The 24647-nt window shown below is 46.5% G+C and overlaps 1 protein-coding gene across 2 annotated transcripts in view; it reads right to left on the bottom strand.

Annotated features, from left to right (window-relative positions):
• Window positions 1-24647, bottom strand: part of LOC126521192 (intermembrane lipid transfer protein VPS13A-like) — an 820642-nt gene that overhangs the window by 335117 nt on the left and 460878 nt on the right. For both annotated transcript variants that reach the window (XM_050169804.3, XM_055065737.2), the window contains 2 exons: window positions 23441-23530; window positions 1404-1619 (listed from right to left, as the gene is read on the bottom strand). In XM_050169804.3, coding sequence (XP_050025761.2) covers window positions 1404-1619; window positions 23441-23530 — 306 coding nt within the window. The remainder of the gene's footprint in view (window positions 1-1403; window positions 1620-23440; window positions 23531-24647) is intronic.

A 24647-nucleotide genomic window follows, 5' to 3' on the forward strand; every position in this document is an offset into this window, starting at 1 on the left:
GTTTCATGCCTTGCTAACAATATCTTCACATCGGCGGTATGAAGCAAAGTCAGCCATGCTTGTGCATTCACATTGTCCCCTAATCTGATAATGTTGCCTGCATTGGGACGACGCTATCATGAAAAGCGCTGGGGAGCAATGCTTCGTCTACGTGTCTCCAAAACTCGAGATTATGCAACTTCCAGTACTAAAAAGGTGTGGGAAGACAGCGCACACGATACCATGTCATCATCTCCAAGCGCATATACTTAGTGCAAGTGACCAATTAACCTCTAAAGCAAAGCGCGTGGGCTGCATATGCGCTCAGCGGTGCCAACAGCTATGTGCAGCTATAGCCATGCAAAAAACCAGACACATGCCAACCTGCCCTCCATTCCTCCCGTCCTCCACCTGCCACCCTCGTGTGCACTTGATTGCATTATTGCGAGCTCACTCCATTCCCCACCTTTCCCCTTGCTCGTACAAGATGCTGCTGCTGATTAAACCACAATCCTTCTCAGCTCACCTTCACATGCTTTCACTTGCACGTAAAGCATACAGTACTCAGGGCACAATAGGATCTTATCGCTCTTGGACTTTATACAGAATGTGACGCTGCTTTGCTTCAGCAATCACTATTGGTTGTGCGGTTTGAGAGGTACGTTCACAAACAGCTGCATGTATTTCGACCATTTGACCATCTGTGTCAGCAGAAGTTTCCATTTATTTTTTAAATATTCCTTCATGGTGGTAGTGAAATTTCGTTATACTGAAATCGTGTATAAATACACTTTATTATATAGAGGTTAAAATACATGGTGTTAAATGGACAAAAACATTTAGAAAATTAAATACTTTGTTTATTGAGAATGACGTTATATTGAAGTTTGTTATATAGAACTTTAACTGCACTGGACTTCTACATCTATGGTGTTCTATACACAAGTTATAAAAAGCTAAATACTTCGTTATATAGAGAATTTCATTATATTGAAGTCAGTTATATCGAGGTTTACTAGATTAAAAAAGAAAGAGCTTGCGTGAGCACTGCCTTGAATCATTTGACCAGACAACTAGTCAGACTTGTTTCTGATGTCATGCAATATACATTGTCACGATCCACCCGGGTTCGTGAACAAGGGAGGGCTCGAGGCACCCTCCGATAGATGGACGCTTCGCAGCGTGGTGGTGCTGAACGATGGTGCTGACGCTGGCGACGAGGATGGGATCCTCGTGACATACATAGCATTTAACTTGACAAGCATCAGCCAAGCTGTTGTGATTGGATTGTCTTGAATGCATAGAACACAGTAGTAAGTGATGCTAAGCAAACTTCAGTATCAAGTGCGCATCTGTCCATTGTCTCTTTCGTGCATTCATAAGGAATGTGCACCTCCTTTCATCACTCGCCAAAGCCAACTGACCCTGATCTGCAGCGGCAGGCCTGTCTTGTTGATAATCCAGTAGGGAGCATAAAGGGCTAGGTCGAGGCTGCCCCTGTCGGCTGGGTGGATGGCGATGCTGAGATGCCGGTGCATGCGTTCCGCCTGCTGGGGCTGCATACAAACTACTCGGCTCTCGTCCAGGCTTGCCGACAGCTCGGCACAGCCCTTCCACGAGGAGCCCAGGTAGTAGGGCACCTGTCAAAGGGAAACCTCTTCACTGTACATACAATAAATGCAGTTTAAAATGAGCCACAAATGAATCACTGACCCATTCCCTATTGGCTAGGAACACAGTTAGGGGAAGCCCCAAAAAATGAGCAAAGGCTCCACCAAACATTTTGCAGACTTGGGAATTACATTATTCCCCACTACTGTCATTTTAGTGGATTTGCTGTTAAATAAAGAAGCAATAAACACAGTCACGAAAAGTAAAACACTATGTTTTACAGAAGAATCTTGCACAAGTTCACACGATTGAGACAAAGTATAAGATAAACATTCTTTATGTAATTACTAGGGGCAATGCAAACATCAAATTTTCAATTTTGAAGCAAATTCGAATAATAAAAACCAAGTGCAAATCAAATATTTTTTTATTTGCACCTGAAAGGAATATACCTTGAATATACCTGAAAGGAACTTCTCCCAGCTTTCTCTCTTCCCCTGATGTCATATTCGCCTTCCCTGCGATATTATGTGCTTAAACTCAATGAGATTTTCTGTATTGGGCAATCTATGTAATATGGCCCATGCTTTATTCTGCCTCTTCTGCACATCTCTAGTCTTCATTCCACCAGAGAACATGTCTTCTAAGTGAACCGCCATTCGCTTGCGGGATATACTCTTCAGCAGCGTCAATAATAAAAGCGGTAAAATATGCGACAGCATCATCTATACTCAAATTGTTTATAAAATTGGGTGATAAATGAGTTGATTCTTTAAAATGCTCCCAGTTGGCTAATGCTACTTTTCACTGAGGAATATTTGGAGGGTCGTCATGCCGCATTATTAAGTTTAAAGTTACAGGGAAGTGGTCACTTCCAAAAGAATTATTGATGAGATTCCATTCCGGATGAGGCAGAAGAGAAGCAGAGCCCATTGCTAGATCTATCGATGAATATGAGTTGTGTCGGATGCTATAATAGGTTGGTTCCTTCTTATTAAACAAGCAAGCACCAGATGTAAGAATAAAATTTTCAATAAGTTGGCCTCTTGCGTCGCATCGCATGTCTCCCCATAACATGTTGTGTGCGTTAAAATCACCCACAAGTATGTAAGGTTCCAGAATTTTATTTACGAGGTTATAGAAACCTGTTTTTTGGAGGTGATAGTTCGGGGGTATATATATACATGGAAGAAACAGCTACCAACTTATCGAAAAAAACGCCTCTAACTGATACTGCCTCAAGGGTTGTCTGTAAGGCTGTGTGGCGACAAGCTACAGACTTGTCTGCAAGGATTGCTACACTGCCGCACGAGGCGTTAGCCTTGTCATGGTCCTTTTGGAAGATGGTGTACTGACGAAGAAAGTTTGTTTGTGTGCATTTTAGATGAGTCTCCTGCACACACAGCAACTTTAGATTATGTTTGTGCAGGAGTTCTCTAATATCGTCAACGTTATGAATGAGTCTTCTAACATTCCATTGCAGTATTTGTGTCTCCATTATGATAAATGTATTGTGTGCTGTGTGCTTAAGAGACGAAGATTAGCTCATGGGCCCTTTCCAGGTGCCGTGACAAGAGCTTTGTCTTTTGTGGAGCGATCGTGAGAGTCTCGCCGCTCCTTAGGTGCTGATGGCGTCGTTTGGCTGGTGGTTGTCTCCGTTGCCTCTTGCGAGGCACTGGACACATGCTCTTTCTTCTGAGCGCTGTGCTTGACCTGAAGGCCTCAACACTTTGGAAGAGACCTTTGAGGCCACCAGCCCGGAAGTCGATGGCCCCCTCTGCTGGGGTGGTGGAGAAGCGCTAGCTGCAGCCGCCAAGGGGGCAGATGGAGTCACCGTAGGCTTACTGCGTATGGGCCAGACAGCCGACAGGAGCCGTTGTGGCGCCGACCCCTGAAGCACCACTTCGGCAAAGCTGTTTGCTGGCCGGTATGACCCCCGCCTGTGAGCCTCCTTGGACATTATATTTTCCTTTACTTTGATTGTGACGATTTATTTTTATTTTTTTCAATATGTGCAGCCCCACAAGTATGCGGCACGCTCACCATCACAGTTGACACAGTGTGGAATGTTCTGGCAGGTTGCAGAGGAGTGTTCATTGCCACTACACTTGGCAAGAGTCAGCCGACCTGGACAGTTCTGGGAACTGTGGCCAAACCTTTGACACTTGAAGCATCTAAGGGGATTTGGCACATATGGCCTAACACGAATCTTGAGGTACCTGGGATCAATGGTTCCGGGCAAAGCACTTGAACTATTAGGTGTTTGTCTGAATTTCTTTTCCATCCCGCCTCATCTTAATTCGTTTGACACTGATAACATTCTGATCACTCCAGCCGTCCAGGAGTTCAGCTTCAGACAGCTCCAACAAATCTGCATCGGAGACAACGACGCGGGTGGTATTCATGGTACGATGGGGGGTAACTGTCACTGGAACATCCCCAAAGGAAACTAGATTAGCTAGTTTTTCATGCTATTTCTGATCACAGAGCTCTAGTAGCAGATCACCACTTGCCATTTTCGATGCTTTGTACACTGGTTTAAAGACTTCAGTCAGAGATTTCGTGATGAGAAACGGTGAGATCATTCTCACCGTCTTTCCAGCTTGATCACAGTGGACGATGTGAAAGCGGGGAAAGGTGTGCGTTAGGTTGGCCAAAAATTGAAAGACTTTGGTGCAGCCTCGTTTAAGAGGGCGATCAGGAAGTGGGGGAAAAAAGTTTCCACGACTAAACATAAAAAATTTGGCAACAGCGCCAACCGCCCACCACGGAGCCCAATGAGGGGACGCCGCAGAGCTTGCATGCAAGTCTGCACAATGCCAGTCGTACGCCGTCACTATAACCAAATATGGTGTACCCAAGGTTGCATAGCCACACAAGGTTAACCCTTACTGCCAAGGAGAAAGGAAGTAAATGGAAGAGAGAAGAAGACAGGAAAGGCCAAAAAGTGGGAGAGAGAGAGAGACGAAGGTTTCAGGAGAGAGAGAAAGGAGAGAGACACTGGGCATTACAGCAGCAGCAGCAGCAGCTTCAGCATGTTGCCTAAACGCTTTTTCTTGTTTGCACAGCTCCTGGATTTCTTCGCTGGTCATGCCGTTCGTCGCTGGGGCATGGCGTGCCCGGCACCGGTTGAACACGTGGTTGTTGCCGACAATTCGTCATGGTTCTGCCCTATCGTCCAGGCGTATGACTGGCGTGAATTTCCTGCGCACTTTCTTCCTGGGGCAATTCTGCGCACTCCTGTGGATGCTCCTAGCATGGCCACTCTGACAGGGGACGCCATCGGATCAGTGACATCAAGCTTCATCACTATAAAAGTTCTGTCGTTCCGGCGCCCCGGCAGTGGGCAATGCAGCAGCAGGAGCAGCTTCAGCATGTTGCCTAAACGCTTCTTGTTTGCACAGGTACATTACTTGAACAACTCGTACTGTATCCGATCCGATAATCGATTCCTGCTGCTGCTGTGTTGCCCACACAGTTGTTTGCGTAGTAGACTGACGACTGTAAATAGTGCTTTGACAGCTTTGTTACCATTCAAAATGAGTCTTTTGAATTGTGGCGACGTTGAGCCAAACCCTGGCCCAACAGGAAAGGAAATGTTGTCGCAACTTTTATCTGGCCAAAGTAGCATGACTGCCTCTATCAATGATGTACTGGCTAAACAGAGTAAAATTGAAACAGATATCGCTGATTTAAAAGAGCGCATGCTTAGCTTGGAAGCTCAACTGAGTACTTTACTCTTATTGCAAACCGATGTTATTAATGTCAAGAAAACAGTAACTGATTTGGAATATAACGTCTCCAGCTTGCTATGTAAAGTCAAATTAGAAAACAGAGGTAGAAGAAACAATTTGATCGTGTATGGCCTAAATGAACAAGACGGGGAGACAAACGATAGTCTCTTGAATGTGATCAAAAAAGTTGTTTTCAAGGAAAGGCTTGGACTTACTATTGATAATGTAGAAAGATGTCACAGGCTAGGAAAGAAAAAAGAAAAAGCACGCCCGTGATCCTAAGATTCTTGGACTATCGCGATAAAAGTTCAGTGCTGAAAGAGGAGTGCAAAAAGCTTAAAGGGAGAACGCTTTCTATAATCGAGGACTTTTCTTTGAAAGTTCGGGAGATAAGAAAAAAATTATGGCAAAGCTCAAAAAAAGAATGTGACCAGGGCTCCAAAGTTAAACTAGTTTTTGATAAATGCAGCATAGATGCTGAAATGTTTGTGTGCGATGTGGAAAAGGACAAAAGCTGTAAGCTAAAAAGAAGGTGCAAATGACCCGCTAACACTTGCCAATCACCATTCACCATCTTAAACCATAACTGCCGCAGCGTTGTCAACAAAGTAGAACAGCTTGAAGGCATCCTTTGCTCGCTTGACCCCGATATTGCCGTATTGACGGAAACGTGGTTAAATGAAGATATATATGATAGCGAATTTGTCCCGATAAACTACAGAATAATGTGAAAAGACCGCGATAGAAGAGGAGGGGGCGTAGCTATTCTTTTCAAACATTCCCTTCAAATCTTAAGAATGCCAGACATCTCGGGAGCAGAAAGTGTTTTCTGCACCTTTTGTATTAGCAACGTCAAATACATTCTTGGTGCCGTATACAGGCCCCCTAACTCGCCTGTTGCAAATTTGGAATGCTTAAGAGAATATATGTACACCCATATAAAACAAGCAGATAAACTAATCCTAACTGGCGATTTTAACTTGCCAAATGTCGACTGGAGCACATTCACGTTCCGCTCCACCACAAATATTGATAGTGAAATGATTGATATTGCTTTTAATTTTGACTTAATACAGGTAGTTGAGGATTTCACTAGAACCCACAAAGATTCAAATGCAGTTCTCGATCTATTTTTTGTAAGTGGAAATATACAACATGATGCCTCATGTATAGTCAAAGACGGCATTTCTGATCATCAAGCAGTGGTATTGTCATTGCAATGTGCCCCTCGTAGTAAAAATGACAAGATTCAGTATTACCCGAATTTTTCTCGTGCAGGTGACGCTGTTAAGAATGGCCAGCTGCAGTGCAAATTTACCAGCCAGTTACGCCCGCGGTGGTAACCCCATCTTGGAACGCCGCCGCCAACCTCTAGCCTCGTCGCTGTTGCAAGTGAAGGAGTTTGACGAAGCAGGCTTTGTGCTGAAACCGCCACCTGGGACGGAGCAGAGTTCTACGAAGCCCCTCTGACGTCAGCTCCGGACCATTACACCTGTGTGTGTGTGCAACATGAGTATGTGGAGCCCGCCTCCTCCAAAAGGGCGGGTCATCTACGGTGACGTCGAACGGTGACATCGAACGATGACTGGACGAACGTTTCCGTCCACTTGGAATCAAGGGGGTACCAAGTGCTTATAAACAGCGATTGCTGGCTGCTAGAGGGTGCTCGTCGTCGTGCTCGTCGTAGTGAGCTGAGTGCTTGTTGCCGTGCTCGAAATGTACTCGTAAGCTGTTTGCTGCATGCTTTGTCTTGCGGGCTCCATTTGGGAGTCACGCTAGACTGTCGATGTATGTCTCGTCTAAAATGTAAATAACGTAAATAAATCCTGCTCGCCTAGTCCTGTCACCCCAAGGTCCTCCCTACAACTACGACCGCTCCAATCCCTACAACACGTCTGTAACTGATACACTAGCATTTCATCTGGACGACTTTAAAAATAACACAGCTAGCATGAATGATCTGTGGCTTTTATTTAAAGGCATTATATTCAACTGTATGCAACAGTTTGTCCCAAAAATTGCGAGGAAGGCTACGCGTCAGAATCCCTGGATTTCCCGGGAGATGTTGCGCCAGCAACGCAGGCTCAAACGGCTGAAGAATTCCGCAAAATTGAAAACTAGTTCCAATTCTGAAAGGGTCATTGAGGAAGCATCAAATAAATTAAAACAAATGATCATAAATGATAAAAAAAATTACTTTAATGTACAGCTTCCTAGTTTCATGAAAACGTCTCCAGGGGGATTCTGGAGGACGATGAGTCATTCTTCTTCCCTGTCCAATATCTTTATAATAGGCGGTGAGAGTGTACACGATGAGCAGGTTGTATGTTCTACTTTTAACAATCATTTCAGTAGTGTGTTCACAATGGATGACGGTTGTCTGCCTTCTTTTAACATGGATTTGCCTTCCATACCCGATATTGTTATTTCTGAGAATGGTATACGTCACTTACTGCTAAAAATTGATGAAAAAAAATCCCCCGGTCCAGATGGCATACCAAACACTTTCTTAAAACGTTATGCCGAGTGGTGTGCGAAATACTTGGAAATTTTGTTTAGTAAATCGCTTCAGGATGGCATGCTTCCGGACGACTGGAGAACAGCAATAATCAAACCCTTATACAAATTGGGAAACAAGAATAGCATGAAAAACTACCGACCAATTTCTCCGACTTTGACAACATGCAAAATTTTTGAACACATAATCTATAAGCATGTAATGGGTTTCCTTGATGAGCATTGCGTATTGACAAATGCTCAGCATGGATTTTGGAAGGGCTTTTCCACAACCACTCAGTTAGCAGAAATAATTCACGATTTTTCCAACACAATAAATAATAGAAAACAAACCGACCCTATATTCATGGATTTCAGTAAAGCATTCGACAAAGTAGCCCACAGCAAATTACTTCACAAATTAAGTTTTATACTTAGAAATGATCAGCTATTAAAATGGATACAGGCGTACCTGACCAACCGTTTCCAATACGTTAGAATAAACCAGACTTCCTCCAACACATTACCTGTTGTCTCTGGCGTTCCACAGGGATCCGTGCTGGGTCCTCTTTTATTCTTACTTTATATAAATGACATTGGCAATAATCTATCTGTAAAAATTAAATTTTACGCGGATCACTGTATACTGTATGATGAAATTGACTCACCCCAAGATCAAATCAGGCTAAATAATGACTTTGGTAAAATAGTTGCATGGTGCCATCAATGACAAATGGCTATTAACTATGAAAAAACCGTCTTTATGAGAATAACACTAAGAAAAAAGCCCCTTCTCTTCCACTATTTTACCCAGAACACTTATATCTCCGAAGTATCTCACTATAAATATCTCGGTATACACATAACCCACAATCTTTCCTGGTCAAAACATACTTACACTGTAATGGCTAATTGTCTTCGCAAATTGTTCACCCTCAGACGGTCGCTAAAATTCTCCACACCAACTGTTCGCCTCCTGGCATATAATACAATAGTTCGTCCTACTTTAGAATATGCAATAATCATTTGGGACTTTTACACAAAAACACATATTGAGAAATTAGAAAGAATTCAAAAGAAAGCTGTCCGATTCATCTACAACTCTTACGGTCGAACTTCTATAACAGATCTCCTTAAACGTAGTGGCTTCTCTTCGATTACAGAACAAAATCGTGTTTCCCAATTAAAATTCTTTTTTCAGCTAATGAATGGCCATTACCATATTGATGCCTCACACATCTTAACACCTTTAACTGGTTATGCTACTCGTCTTAAACACATCCTAACATTAACTTCGTTAAGACCACATAACAACTGCTTCAAATACTCTTATTTTACAAGAACAATAGTTGATTGGAATAAACTTCCTGATGAAGTCGTTACACAAAATTCTTTATCCCGTTTTCAGGCGTACCTGCATTTATGAATCAACCGCACATACTTTATTTGCTTCTTTCTTCATGCGTTTTGTCCTTTTGTCATTTTGAATTCAAGCGTCGGCATGACTGCTCTAACTGTATGTTTGTATGAATGTACTTGTATGTTCCCACCCTGCTAAGATCTTGTAAAAGATCGCAGTATCTATAAATAAATAAATAAATAAATAAATAAATAAATAAATAAATAAATAAAAAGGCGACTGCCGGTTTCCTCCAGGTGGGTCAGTCTGGAGGTGCCGTCTATGTGAAGCAGAGGCAAAGAGGTGTGTTGCATCCGCCGGGGGACCTTGAAAGTTCGAACACGCGCCATCGGCTCACCCCCCAGGATCCCCCGTTCTTCAGACACGGCTAAGCCGGGCATGGCTACATAAGTGAGGGTCCAACCCTCATGTGCTCGGGTACGTGGTGTCATAAGGCACCAAACCCTGCTGAGGCAGACGCCCCTGGGTGCACACTCTGACTAGTGAAACAAAAGAAGTCTTACTGCTTGCTGAGGGGAACTCGAGAGCAAGCTGCAGTGTTCACAACACCAGACAGTGCTTGCACCAAATAAAAGCGAAGGCATGTTAACTAGGGGTGTGTGTATATTGAATAACACCGAATAGAATCGAAGAGTGAACGTACAAATAATTCGATCTGCAAATCAAATGTCTACTATTCGATTTTTCATGTATTTGATATTATTAAGATACAACAGGTGCTTAAAAGTCATGGTTCATTCAGTGTACAGACCTGCACAGTGCCATATATGTTGCATGCGATGCGAAGCCCCTTGTGCATGATGCTGCAAAAATGAGCGTTACACTTTGTTTTTGCCACAAAAAGAGTGTGCCGTGTGTTCTGCACAGGAGCTGAGGGATGAGGCAGACTACCGGCAAGGCGGAAACCAAAACAACGTTTATTGTCGGAGCTCAACAGCAACTTGAGGCGTGAGAAGGCCTTTTCCTGACTGGGACCCCAAGTCCACGTGCTGTTCTTGTTTAGGAGGGAATGAATGGGCTCCATAATGTCGGATAAGTGAGGTATGAACCGTGCGACGTGATTGGTCATTCCCAGCAATCGTCGCACTCCACTGACGTCGGTCGGTGGCGGCAGATCTTTGACAGCCTTCACCGGGTCTGGCAAAATCCTGTCCGCCCCAATCACTACTCCAAGGAACTTGACCGAGCTGACCCGAAACGCACACTTCTTTTGTTAAAGGTGACACACTCCTCCTCAAGGCGAGCTAGGACTGCAGCCAGACACTCGTCGTGCTCTTGACGATCTTTCCCGAAGATTAGAATGTCATCAATCAGGTTCACGACTCCAGGCAAGTGCTCAAGAACCCTCGACATTAACTGCTGGAAATACTCTGGTGCCGTGGCTATACCAAAAGGGAGTCTCTTGTAACAGTGCCGGCCGAACGGCGTTATAAATGTAGTGAGTTCCTGGCTGTTGGCGCTAAGCTTCACCTGATGGAAACATTTAAAGGAATTGGAATCCTCCTTGGGGCACTCAGGGAAAATGGAAGAGCGCCAGGTTTAACGCGAATGTGATATTCGGCTTGCCGAAATTTTCCCAACTCTTGGAAAATCTTGGGTGGTGGGGAATGAACGCACTCGGCAGAATCCAGGAAGTGAACAACACCAAGGGCTTCAATTGCAGGAAGCCCAAGCAGGTGAGTGCGCTGACGTTCAACCACGTATAAAATCTGCACTGTGGACTTATCACCCCACTGTAAGGTTGCTTTAAAGGTACCAAGAAAATGCAGACTCTGTTCGCCAGGGCTCATGACTACCCCTTCAACATCATCCAGCAATCGCGGTCGACCTGGGAAAGACAGCGAGACAACAGAGACTTCCGCGCCAGAGTCTATCTTAAACACGGCCAGGTGCCCGTTCACTAGTATGTCTATGTACCTTGCTCATCGTGAATCCACTTTGTGAAGTTCGATGGAACCCAGTCGCTCATTTGCGTTCTTCTTCATGCACACTTCGGAAAAATGTCCTAGCTTTCTACAGTAGTGGCAAACTGATTTTCTGGCTGGGCAGTCTCTTCGAGAGTGATGCTGTCGTCCACAAAAGCCACACGATAACCTAGCCGGGTGGTCAGACTGGTTGCGGAAACGTGGTGAAGGGGTGGGCGTATCGTTTCGCCGAGCTGAGTCAATATTTAGCGTTTCGGCAAGAGCGTTATCCATAGTCAATTTAGTGCCTAATAACCGCTCTTTTTCTGCATCCTTGTGTATGCGGGCTTGGCACAGTGCTTCCTCAGCGGGAAGTTTTGTGCACCGGCACAATTGATCAGACAGTTTCTCGTCACGTATGCCTACGACGAATGTGTTGCAAACAAGGCGGTCCTCGACGAGCGGGCTGTTATAGCTGCAGCGTTTTACCAGGTTGCGTATTGCCGAAAAAAAGTCGTCTACAGATTCACCTGGCTGCTGAGTGCAGCGGTGGAAACGACGACTTTCGTATATCTCATTTACTGGATGCATGAAGTGCGAATCCAACTTTTCTTTGACGGCAGTGAAAGAAAGCGCTTCCGGTGTTGACACCCCCAAGGACGAAAGAATGGTCCTGTCTTGCGGTCCCGTACAGTAAAAAAGTGTCCGTACCTGGGCCTCATTGCTGGCACTGTGGAGGCCGGCCACGAAAGCGTAATCCTTGAACGCTGAAATCCACGTTGGCCTCTCGTTTCCGACACTGTTCGTAGATACACATCAATGTTTTCTTTTTCTTTCTTTTTCTTCTTTCTTTTTTTAGCTTCAAGCAGCCATCACAAGAATAGCTCTGGTTTTCCATAGAAGGCGCAAAAGTGGATGGCTGATGATGGTAGAAGGGGGGAGCGAGCATTATGCGAACTTAGCATGACCCTATGGATTCCACAATCTTTCAGATGTGGCAAATCACGGCAAACTTGACAATGAAGCGGCGCTTGCTCTTTACTGTTGGCAAATTCGATGTGCAGAGCAGTACCCGCCACGGTGGCTTAACGGCTATATGGTGTTGCGCTGCCAAGCATGAGCTTTCAAGGTCAAATCCCGGCCACTGTGGCTGCATTTCAATGGGGGCGAAATGCAAAAACGGCCGTGTCCTGTGCATTGGGGGCACGTTAAAGATCCCCTGGTGGTCAAAATTAATCCGTAGTCCCCCACCATGGCATGCCTCATAATCAAGTCATGGTTTTGGCACGAAAAACTCCAAATTTATTCATGCACAGAGTGGTGATCAAGTCCCATGATGCGTGGTCCTCTTGCTTGTCGTACAGATTGGCCTTACGATAACCCACCTACCGTAAAGTTGGGATAATCCTGTGTTTTAGAGAAGCAGAACACTTTATTGTAATGATGAAGACAGCACAAGTGTTGCTGCAGCCGCATGGCTTGTCAGGTGAGGAAAACAAAGACCAGAGGGTCGGTGTCGCTGCTTTCACTTGTGCTGGCGCTTGGCTGGAACTGCTCGGCTGCTCTCTGCTCTGGAGCCAATGGACTGGGATTCCCACTAACCGTCAATAAACCTCATAGCATTTGATGAAGGTACAGAGTACCTTAACACCTTACCCTGAAACTCCGCAGCTGCACTCTGCCTACCGCTGCTGCCAAAACCATGCCAGATGACACCAGTGAGCGACCCACCCACTTCGTTCACTGGACGAGTCATCTGTGGTGCCATTCATCAACGAGACCCAGCTGTGTTTAATGGCACTGCTGATACTGACGTTGATGAATGGCTTTCATCATATTGTCGCAGCACTGCGTGACTGAGGCAGAGAAAGAAGAAGTAGGGTGTGCGCGCGTGATCTCGGGGTACTCTGCGCCGGCTGGGCCTAGCCTGTAGCTTCCCTCTCGGATCTCGTTTCACCCTGTAAATAAACATCATTCGTAACATCTTTGGTGGACGTGCGGGGTAAATCTTGGACGATCCTGGACGACCCAGCTCTACCAACTGTCCGACAGAGTAGACGCTTGGCCGGTTTACGACCACAAGCAGCGGACATGGCCGATTCCGGAGAAGGCAATGACGACCCCACCTGCGGCAGACCAGACAGCAATCACGCAGGCCAGGCTGGCTACTGGACACCACTGCGAGAGCCACCCACCTTTTCGGGGAAGGCGAACGAAGACGTCGACGACTGGCTTAAACACTACAACACAGTGAGTCGCCACAACCACTGGAGCACTACGAAGCAGCTTGATAACGTGGTTTCTTTTCTCGCTGGAACCACGCTCCTCTGGTTTGAAAACCACGAGAGCGTTCTGACAAGCTGGGACAATTTTGTAGAAGAATTCACCAAGTGCTTCGGGGACCCGATCTCTAAGAAAAAGAAGGCTGAGCAGACGCTTTCCCGACGAGCTCAATTACCTGGCGAAACGTGTACAACGTACATAGAGGCTGTTCTGAAATTATGCGGAATCGTCAGCGCTACCATGACAGACAAAGACAAAGCAGGACATCTGCTTAAAGGAATCGCTGAAGATGTATATAATTTTCTTATAACGAAGGAAGATCTTAGTACTCCGTCTGATCTGAGGAAACACTGCCGGGCGTTTGAAGCGCTGAAAATGAGAAGGATTGGGCCAAAGTTTGGACGCTTGGACAACGTTACTACTATTGCAAGTGTGTCCGTCCCAACCCACGACGACATCTCCTCGGTGATTCGGCAAGTGGTTAAAGAAGAGCTTGAATGCTTTAAAGTTGTTGACAATGCTCATGTGTGCCATCAGTGTGCATTTGATCATCGCTCTCGTGTGCCACTGGCCACCTGGGCACCTAAGAGTTATCGAGAACCTCGCAGGACCTATGATGATCGTACGAAGAGCAGCAACTTGCCACCGCAACCGACAAGTCTGGGACGCCGACAAGATGCACAACAACGATTTGTTTCGCGGGCTCTTCCCTCCTACAACCAGCCTGAGAGTACGTTTCCACCCATAACACCCATGTCACCGGTGTCACCCGCGACAAGCCGCGACTCCCGCATTTGCTACAGCTTAGGTGTGCCTGGACACATTGCTAGGTATTGCCACCGCCGCCAGCAGCGTGCTCCACGGTTTAAATCCTACACACCCCGCGTGACCGTTGACGAGCCCTGGCCGTATCCCAAGTTCCTTCCAGCGGCTGCAGCAGGGACGCGCGAATCGCAGTGACTCCCCTGTTTCCGATCGCAGCCTGACACCGCCACCGACACGACAACGACGCTCTCCATCACCTCGTCGTCGCTTGTTATCACCGCCACCGCTGGGAAACTAGCTGGTGTGACCGACGGGGGTGAGGCCGCAATATGTTCATCTTCATCAAGACCCCCTTGTGTAAAATTGTTTAAAACAAAGTGTGCGTTTTAGTTGACAATGTGAGTGCTTTTGCTTTAGTTGACACCGGTGCAGCACTTTCTGTTATGAGCCTGTCCTTCAAAAATCGTCTTGGACAAAAAGTTATGTTTTCTTGGGATCGGAACGCTACCTTTCGTGGAGTTGGTGGGGAAATGTTACGCCCACTTGGGGTCTGTTCTGTTTCAGTTACGATAGGGGACCAGACATTTCGAAGTGAATTTACTGTGCTTGAACGTACAACGCATTACATTATTTTAGGAATTGATTTCTTGCGTGAGTGGGGGGCAACTTTGGATTGTGGAAGTGACGCGATTTCTCTTCGCCGCGACGCACGAACTTCAATGACAGATAGCACCAGTTATGCCGCCGACGTTTTCTCCGTGTCACAAGATGTGTGTTTGCCCCCTCAGACTGTAATGTTTGTACCTGTGAATACTTCTCGCCCTCGTACAGGTTCTTGTTGTGGTTTAGCCGAGCCTGACTATAACAATGCGTTCAAGAAAAATGCGATAGTCCCTCGCTCCCTCGCTGTCACCACTGATGGCTGTACTCGTTTGTGGACAGTGAACGTTTCGACCCAATCCATAACATTGCCGCTAGGACTTAAACTGGCAAGTTTTGATGAGCAAGCCATTGTCAGCGTTGGAACGGTCGAAATGTCAACTGCCGAAAAGAAATTCAACCCCAATTCCAACCATGATAATTCTGCTGACTTTAAGTGCATGATTAACAAGTCGCTGTCTTCTAGTGAGCAGTGTCTGCTGGAAGCTGTGCTCGCTCGCTACGCCACAGTGTTTGATATTGCTCAAGGCCAATGAGTGTCCCATACACCACCGGCGTCTCGTATGCAACACCGCATCCATACAGGGCAAGCAACGCCAATTGGTCAGAAGCCCTACCGCGTTTCACCTTCAGAAAGAAAAGTCATCGCCGAGCAGGTCGAAGAAATGTTACAGAAAGGAGTGATCCAGGAATCATGTAGCCCTTGGGCTGCTCCTGTGATCCTAGTGAAGAAAAAAGACAACTCATGGAGATTCTGTGTGGACTATTGCCGCCTAAACACCGTCACAAAGAAAGACGTGTACCCCCTACCACGAATAGATTACGCCGTCGACTGCCTCCACTATGCGTCGTATTTCTCTTCTGTTGATTTATGGTCAGAATATTGGCAAATCCCCATGCACCCCTCAGACAAGGAGAAGACAGCCTTCGTGACACCTGATGGTCTCTTTGAGTTCAAGGTTATGCCCTTTGGCTTATGCAACGCTCCAGCAACATTCGAGCGATTTATGGATACCGTGCTCCGCAGACTCAAATGTGAAATTTGCATGTGCTATTTAGACGACGTCATTATCTACGGCCGGACATTTCACGAGCACAATCAGCGCCTGTCAATCGTTCTTGACTGTATCCAGCAAGCTGGCCTTATTTTAAACTCGAAGAAATGTCATTTCGGTGAGCATCAAGCCCTCGTACTAGGCTTTCTGGTCGACAAAGACGGCATACGACCAGACCCTGAAAAGATAACAGCGGTTCGCGACTTCCAACAGCCACAAACGGTGAAAGATCTGCGAAGCTTTTTCGGCCTCTGCTCATATTTCCGGCGCTTTATCAAGAATTTCGCACAGCTTGCCTCTCCCCTCACGTATCTCCTTCACAAAGATACTCCATACTTGTGGACTGCTGACTGCGAGTTGGCGTTTCAACAGCTGAAATTTTTGTTGACTTCTGGACCGGTACTGCAGCATTTTGATCCGGAGGCGTCAACTGAGCTGCACACTGACGCCAGCGGTGCGGGTGTTGGCGCTGTGCTTGTTCAACTCTGCGATGGCTGTGAGCATGTAATTGCCTACGCTAGTCGGACACTTACAAAAGCGGAGACAAACTAAACCGTGACTAAACTCGAGCGCCTAGCAGTCGTATTCGCCATTCAGAAGTTCCGTCCGTATCTACATGGCCGCGCATTCACGATAGTGACTGACCATCATTCACTCTGTTGGCTGGTTGGGCTGCGTGAACCGTCTGGTCGGTTGGCCCGCTGGGCTTTGCGCCTTCAAGAGTACAGCTTTTCCGTTAACTACAAGAGCGGGCGCTGTCACACGGATGCTGATTGCCTATCCCGCCTCCCTTTGCCTCACACTAAAGCTGAGGATGATGACTTCGATGACTACCTAGTTTCCATCTCTTCCAACTTTCCATACCTGTGTACCTTCGAGAGCGAGCAACGTTACGACCCTACCTTGAAATCCCTACGGGCAGCTGCACGTGAGCCAGCAGGAACAACACCGTTTACTTTTCGTAATGGTTTGCTGTACAAAAAAAATTACTTGGCGCATGGTCCCCCATTGCTTCTAGTTGTGCCCGAAAATCTGCGCCCTGCTGTCCTTCGTTCCATGCATGACGATATCACGTCCGGGCACCTTGGATTCGCACGCACACAACACCGACTTAAGAGATTTTTCTGGCCGAAGCTCTGGAAAACAACGAAACAGTATGTCACCAGCTGTACTGTTTGCCAGCGCCAGAAGCAAACGACGGCCCCAGCAGGCTATTTACAACCAGTTAGGCCACCGACGCTACCCTTTGAAAAAGTCGGCATCGACTTGCTTGGCCCGCTCCCAAAGACGTCAGCTGGCTACCGCTGGATTATTGTATGCGTAGACTATCTTACTCGGTACACGGAAATGGCGGCACTTCCATCCGCCACTGCAGCAGATGTCTCTTCATTTTTGTTGCACCACGTCATACTCCGTCACGGCGCTCCCCGGGTTGTCATCAGTGACCGTGGATGGCAATTCACCGCCGACGTCGTTGAAGAACTTTTACGGCTTTGTGGTTCTGCATATCGGCATTCCACTCCTTACTACCCGCAAACCAATGGCCTCACGGAGCGGACGAATCGAACCCTTACCAACATGTTATCAATGTATGTCGCTGCTGACCACAAGAATTGGGACGCCATCTTACCTTTTGTAACGTACACGTACAATAGTGCCAAGCACGAAGTTACTGGATATGCGCCGTTCTTTTTGCTGTACGCGCGCGCTCCCCAGAGCTTTCTGGAAACTATTCTACCTTTATCGTGCCAAGAAGATCTTTCCATCGCCCAAGCTCTGTGTCGTGCTGAGGAAGCACGTCGACTGGTGCATCTTAGGACGTTGTCCTCACAAGGCAACAGCAAGATTCGCTATGAAGCGCGGCATATCCCCGTCAGCTTTACTCCCGGTGATTATGTTTGGTTGTGGACACCTGTTCGCAAAAAGGGATTGTACCGCAAGTTTCTCGCCACTTACACGGGACCATTCATTATACTCAGCCGCTTGAGTGATGTGAACTATGTCGTCGCCAAAGTGACGGCAAGTAATCGGCGTTCACGTGCGACGCAAGTTGTTCACGTGGCCAGACTCAAGCAGTACAATCACAGGTCCCTTTAACTCGCTCAGCGAGCTTCGTCTGCCCCCGGGGAAAATGTCGCAGCACTGTGCGACTGAGGCAGAGAAAGAAGAAGTAGGGAGTGCGCGCGTGATCTCGGGGTACTCTGCGCCGGCTGGGCCTAGCCTGTAGCTTCCATCTCGGATCTCGTTTCACCCTGTAAATAATCATCATTCGTAACAATATGAACGAGTGAGCAACTACAGCAAATGGGATGATTTGACAATGCTTACCAATGTTACCAATGTTACTTTTTATCTGGCGAATGTCCCCAACCTCTGGTTCTGAAACCATGAGGCCACTATTGCGAAATGGAATGACTTTAAAACTGCTTTCGGGGAAGCATTTGGCAAAAGCTTCACCTCCACCAACGAGGTTCAGTAGTTTTTATCGAGAATTTCACTAGTTATATCGAGGACGTCATCGATCTCCGCAACCGAGTAAGCTCCGCAACTGAGGAAGATAAGATTAAACAAATCCTCAAAGGCATTGAAGACAACACTTTTCAAATGCTCCTGGCTATGAATCCTACTACGGTTGCAGCCATAGTAACCTACTGCCAAAGTTTTGACGAATTATGCCAGCAACGAGTGCTTGCCCACCAAACTGTTTCTCATGTGGCCTCCCTTTCCATTTGGCGAAAGCTCCCGGACAGAGTGATGAAGGGCCTCTGCTTCTTCACATCAAAGGCTTCAATCGTGAAGAGGTGGCCCGCAAGCTCTCGCTGCTCCCTCTCACCCAAAAGCTTGTCCAAGCTTTGTCCTCAGCCGTGCAGCAGGCCATTTGCGAGCGGGTTGCAGAGGCATTTCCACCAGCCTACCAGCATATACCGATTGTTGCACCGCTGATGTACGCTGAAGATGTGCCGCATCCTAGACCAACGACGCTCCCCTACCCCAGTTGAGGCACTTCTCCCTGTGCTTCAAATGGCTCCTCAGTACTTCCGGCAGCAAGATCCATGGCGCACACGAGACAATTGGTCAATACGCTTCTCCTGCGGTCTCGCAGAACATGTGGTGCGCTTTTGTCGCCGCCGCCTACTGGGTCTGGACGTCGTTGTTGATCCACACATACCTGCAGCCCACTAGGATGCTGATTCAAAACTGTCACCAAACTTCTAGGCCAGGAACTTCAGCAGCCGTCGATCACCATCACCATGTTGGCATTCGATATCGCCGATGTGTCATTGCCCGCCTTCCAACGAGGGAAACTAAATGCTGCAGCTTCGGAGGCAAGAGCTGCACGCTTGTAGAAATGCCAAAGACCTCCGGTATCACCGCAAAACATTATAGAAATACAAGTTGAAGGAGTCACTACATTCACACTTGTCGACATGGGCGCTGCCATTTCCGTCATACATGAGACTCTTTGCTGTAAGATCAGGAAGGTCACCACACCACTTTCTGCCCTTGTACTTTGTACTGTCACCACGGAGCCCATCGAACCTTCAGCCACATACACTGCTAGGATCTTTATTCAGGACATACTTAACACGACTGAGTTCCTTGTGCTGCCTTCCTGCTCTCATGACACCATCCTGGGATGGGACTTTCTCTCATGCCACAGTGCTGTCATTGACTGCGCCCGTGCCAGAATTCCTCTGTCTTGCCTTAACAACACTCTGCCAGCCACCTCTCCCGCCCCATTAAAGATTATTGTTGCCGCCGATACTGATCTGCCGCTAAGCACCTCAACGCCAGTCCCTTTGTTTTGTCCATCTATGCCTGACGCCCAGGTACACTTCACGGCCTCATCTCCTTTTCTTCACCACAAACCTCTACCACTTCCGTTTGCCATTCTTGAGGTAGCCGCTGGTACTACAATTATGCTAGTGCACAACCTGTCCACATACCCGCTCACTCTCCTTTGCAACGAGTCCCTCGGCTGTGTCGAGCTCATTGACATATTTGAGTGTTTAGATGTGCAGGGCTCCTCTTTTGGACTTTCGCTCGGTGCCATGACACCATTTACAAAGAGCTCCCAAATGGCTACCAAGGTCTTTGATTTGTTCGTTGACACCAACTTTTCCCATGAGTACCACGAGCAACTCCTCCCTCTCCTAGATACTTTCCATTCTTCCTCTGACTGACTTGGTGTCATACGGACAGTGTTTCCCACCACACTGATACCGGGGCCCAGCCTTCGGTCAGAGGACACCCTTATCGCGTCTCAGTGGTGGAGCGTCGTATAATCAACAACCAATAAAATGACATGCTCGAGCATGGCGACATTCAACCATCTCAAGAGTCCGAGGTTTTCTGCAGTTGTGCTAGTGCATAAAGAAGATGGTTCTATTCGATTTTGTGTCGGTTATCGCCGTCTCAACAAAGTAACATGGAAGAACGTCGACCCGTTATCCCAAATTGACAATGCATTTGATTTTTTACAAGGCGCCGGGTACTTCTCATCATTGGACCTGCTATCTGGTTACTGGCAAGTTCCCATGGCTGCATGCGATCATCCTTAGACAGCGCTTGTCACTTCTGATGGGCTATATGAATTTAACGTCATGCCGTTCGGACTCTGCAATGCGCCTGCAACTTTCAAGCTCATGATGGAAAACATACTTCGCAGTCTCAGATGGAACATCCGCCTGTGCTACCTTGATGACATCATCGTGTTTTCTTCAGATTTCTCGACGCACCTCTCTTCTCCAACAAGTTCTGACATGTCTTAATTATGAACGCTGGTCTTCAGTTGAATATCAACAAGTGTCACTTTGCAGCTCACACATTCACAATCTTGGGCCACGTATTCAATGGCCGCGTGCTCCTTGATCCCGCAAAACTTCGAGCTGTCGCCTAATTCCATAAACCGACGTGACTGAAGAACCTCCAAAGCTTCATCAGCCTTTGTTCTTATTTCCGACACTTTGTGTGTAATTTCACGACCGCTATCGCTCCTTTGACACGGCTTCTCACTGTTGGCATCGACATGTCTAACTAATCTCCTGAATCTGATGACACATTCCAGATGCTATGCCAGCTGCTCGCATCTCCTCCGATACTCCAGCACTACGATCCCCGGGCACCTACAAAGGTACACATGGATGCAAGCGGCGTGGGCCTTGGTGCGATGCTTGTGCAATGCAAGCCTGGCTATAACGAGAATGTTGTCGCCTACGCGAGCCAAACACTCACACAGGCCAAGACCAACTATTCAGCCACTGAGAAAGAGTGCCTGGCTATGGTCTGGGCTCTTGGGAAGTTCCGACCCTACCTTTATGGCTGACCCTTTTACGTCATCATGAACTACCACACTCTTTGCTTGTTGTCGACTTTGAAAGACCCCTCGGGTGACATCGGTCGCTGGACCCTGCGGCTACAAGAGCATGATATTTAAGCGGTGTACAGTGTGTAAGTTGTGTACTCTGACGGCTGCTGCTTACGGTGCGGCCGCCGTATCTTGAAAGCGATCTGCGATGTGGAGAAAGTGCATGCCCACGCAGGCCTCATCTTCAAAACAATCTGCGATGTGGACAAAGTGCACCCAGTGCCGGTAGCTTCATATGCGCTGTGCTTTCAACATGTAGTTCACGTTGAAACGAGAGAGAGCAAGAAGGTCAATTCGCTCGATGCTGCTGCCGCTCTTATCTTGCTTAATTTGCTACCGCAATCGATGCTTCGCCTTGTGGGTGAAACTGCGTTTTTGTTTGCTTTTTAATTTCGTCGTTCATCACTCACTTTTTGCAATAAAGTTGTTAGAGATCGCGACGAAAGGTTCGGAAGTGAGGCGTTTTGGATATTACAAACTTTGGATAAAATGGGCATTTCTTGTCGGACTATCAGGGTCCGCTGTAACGAGTCAGCTGTATTGACGTCTTAGAGATTCTTGAGGAGGGAAGAGAAAAGCAGAAGGCAGGGAGGTTAAGCAGAATAACGTCCGGTTGGCTACGCTACACCAGGGGAATGGGAAAGGGGAAACAAAGATGACAGGGAAAGAGAGGAGGAAAGAGAAGAAGGAAATTGCGGTGAGTTCGCTGACGCGTGTGGCCTTATAGAAATTGTATAAATAGTCACAGATGGTTGCACAAGCCCATCGCCCTCAAGAAGCGAAAAAGCACCTTCACCACTTTATGGGCCGACGAGCGATGGGGGCGGTGTTCCAGCAGCACCTGCACAGAAAGCGGCCGATTGTCCAGTTTTTGGAGAGCTTTGGCAATTTCTTGTCTTTCTGGGGCATATCGTGGACAGTGGCACAGCAGGTGGTCGATATTTTCTTCGGTGCCGCAGACCTCGCATGCTGCAGAGATTCTTGAGAACTCTAATCTATCACTTTAGCTTGACTTAATATTTGCCTTTAGTGTCCCTTTAACAGCCAAGGGCCAATGCTTCATTGGCCTCAAGCTCTTCACTAACACCTTCCCCCCTATGTTCAACATATACACTATGCGATATTAGGAATCTCTTTTTGGTGCTTGAATTCCCTCTTGATGTTTATTGGATCATAGTAAGGTGGAAAGCTGGGCAATTTGGAATTTATCTATTCTTTGGGTCAGCACAGAAATTTTCGCTGATCTAAAGAATGTGTCATAGGTGCCAGCAATGTTCCCAGCTAAATGGACATTTGGAACACGTACCTCACCCATACATTAGGCTTGCCAAACCCTGCAAAATACTGCAACATATCAACTTGATTCTGACCTTTGTGACCTTTGTACATTATTGAAGGTTGAGAACATATGGCCTGTAGCTACCACCATAATTTGCAATAATCTCCATTTGTTCCCATACCACTGTAAAAGCTATGTTCTGACATTAAGCTCCTCCATTCTGATGGCACACTATGCCTCAACTGGTCACACCTCGTTTAGCAGCGGATTCTGAATAGTGTATGCTCTTGTGCATTGGAACAACATTCCGTAGACCACCACTGCAACAGTTACTGTGATATTGACCCCATGACATCATGAGCCAATTTTCCATCACCAGTTGACCTCTCTGACATTACAGTGTATAGACAATTTCCATGCATTTGTCACAACATGGGTAGTGTGTCTAAGGTGAACACCAAATACAAACAGCAGTTGATGGCTGCTGCATCAACACTGCCAGTACTTTTGCAAGTGCCAGGCTCCCAGAGCCCACGTTGCCCCTAACAATTTCCAGGAAAGTGTAGATACGATTGCTGCAAAATAAAAAGCTTTAACACATTCTGCACTGGGGGAATAAAAAGAAATGTGGATAATACCGGTGCATGCGGTCTTGGAGCATTGTTGTGCTTGCTACCTGCCAATGCCAAAAGGATAGGCATATAGTGTGGCTGGATCTTAGTGCTAGATAAACTGTTGATGACAAACATATATGCTTAAATGGTAGAGAGTACAGCAATGCTTTTAGACCACATGCTACTATGCTCACATTTCTTTTTATTCTACCAGTACAATGGCCAAAGTGGTGCTGCATTCCACCCTAATATCAGAACATAGACGTACATACCTCTATGGAGACTTCTTCACTTTCATTCGGTGTCACAGAAAAGACAGGTGCTGAGTCGCCTTCATCAAGCTTGATTTCCTGAAGCAACTTCTGCACAAACATTTCATCAAAAAAAATAAAAAGCTTTAAACATATTTACGATATGAACCTGCCATAGACCTTTCACACTATGAACTTTTACACGAACATTGACAAGCATGCAGCATTGTTTCAAATGCATGTTTATTTACTTGCATGACGCATGCCTCTGATGCAAGCAATATATCTGTAGCAGCAATACACAATGGTCGTGTGAAGTTAAGTACAAGAATTTGTTTGGTTAGTTGGTCTTGCATTGCTGATGAAGAAAATTATCGCAAAACAAAAGACAACTGACATAGGAAGAAATGGCAAGGACAAGCACTGCACTCAGAACTGTTTATTAACAGGAAGGGTTTCACACATATAATACCTTGTCATGCATGCACACAATAAAAATGTACAGAAACACCACAAGTAGAACCCATATAGGTCAAATGCAGTTTCACAGGAAGTCGAACTCTGAGTTAAGAAGTGCAATCGAGAACTCACCTATACAACAATCTGTCATTTTTTATAAGAAAGGCTTCCAATGAAAGTCTAGAAGTGTTACTGCTCGTACCAAGTATGGTAGTTTCCGAAAAAGTAGCCTCACCACCACATACATATACCTGGGCCAACATATGTGTACCCTTGTCCTCTTTCTTGCTTACTTTTTGTGCACGCTCCCTTAAGCGGTCGTTCATGCAATGCTTGGTTTGGCCGATATAAACTTTACCGCATGACATCTGGACGCTATAAACCACACCTCTGGAGCATCTGACAAAAGCCTTCTCATGCCTTGTACGGCAACCTCGGCTGCTTTCACAGCAAATTCGAGGGCACGGCGAAGAAAATCTGCACATGCCAATACACCAACCACAGCGGGCGTTTTACCAAATAGTCGGTGAATACAGTTAAAGCTTGATATAACAAACTCCAATATAACAAAACTCTCGATAAAACAAACTTTTTACCTTTTTATAACTTCATGTCCATAGAACATAAGATTTTTAAGTTCAACATAAGAAAGCATGTTTATCTGGAATTTCAATACAAAGACATTTCACCCCTGCTGTAAAGAAAGACCGAGGCAACAAATTGACAGTACTGCAGGTGCCAGTGATAAGACGGTTAAATTACATGAGGT

The sequence above is a fragment of the Dermacentor andersoni genome, chromosome 6 (genome assembly GCF_023375885.2).
Source record: "Dermacentor andersoni chromosome 6, qqDerAnde1_hic_scaffold, whole genome shotgun sequence".
Classification (NCBI taxonomy): Eukaryota; Metazoa; Arthropoda; class Arachnida; order Ixodida; family Ixodidae; genus Dermacentor; species Dermacentor andersoni.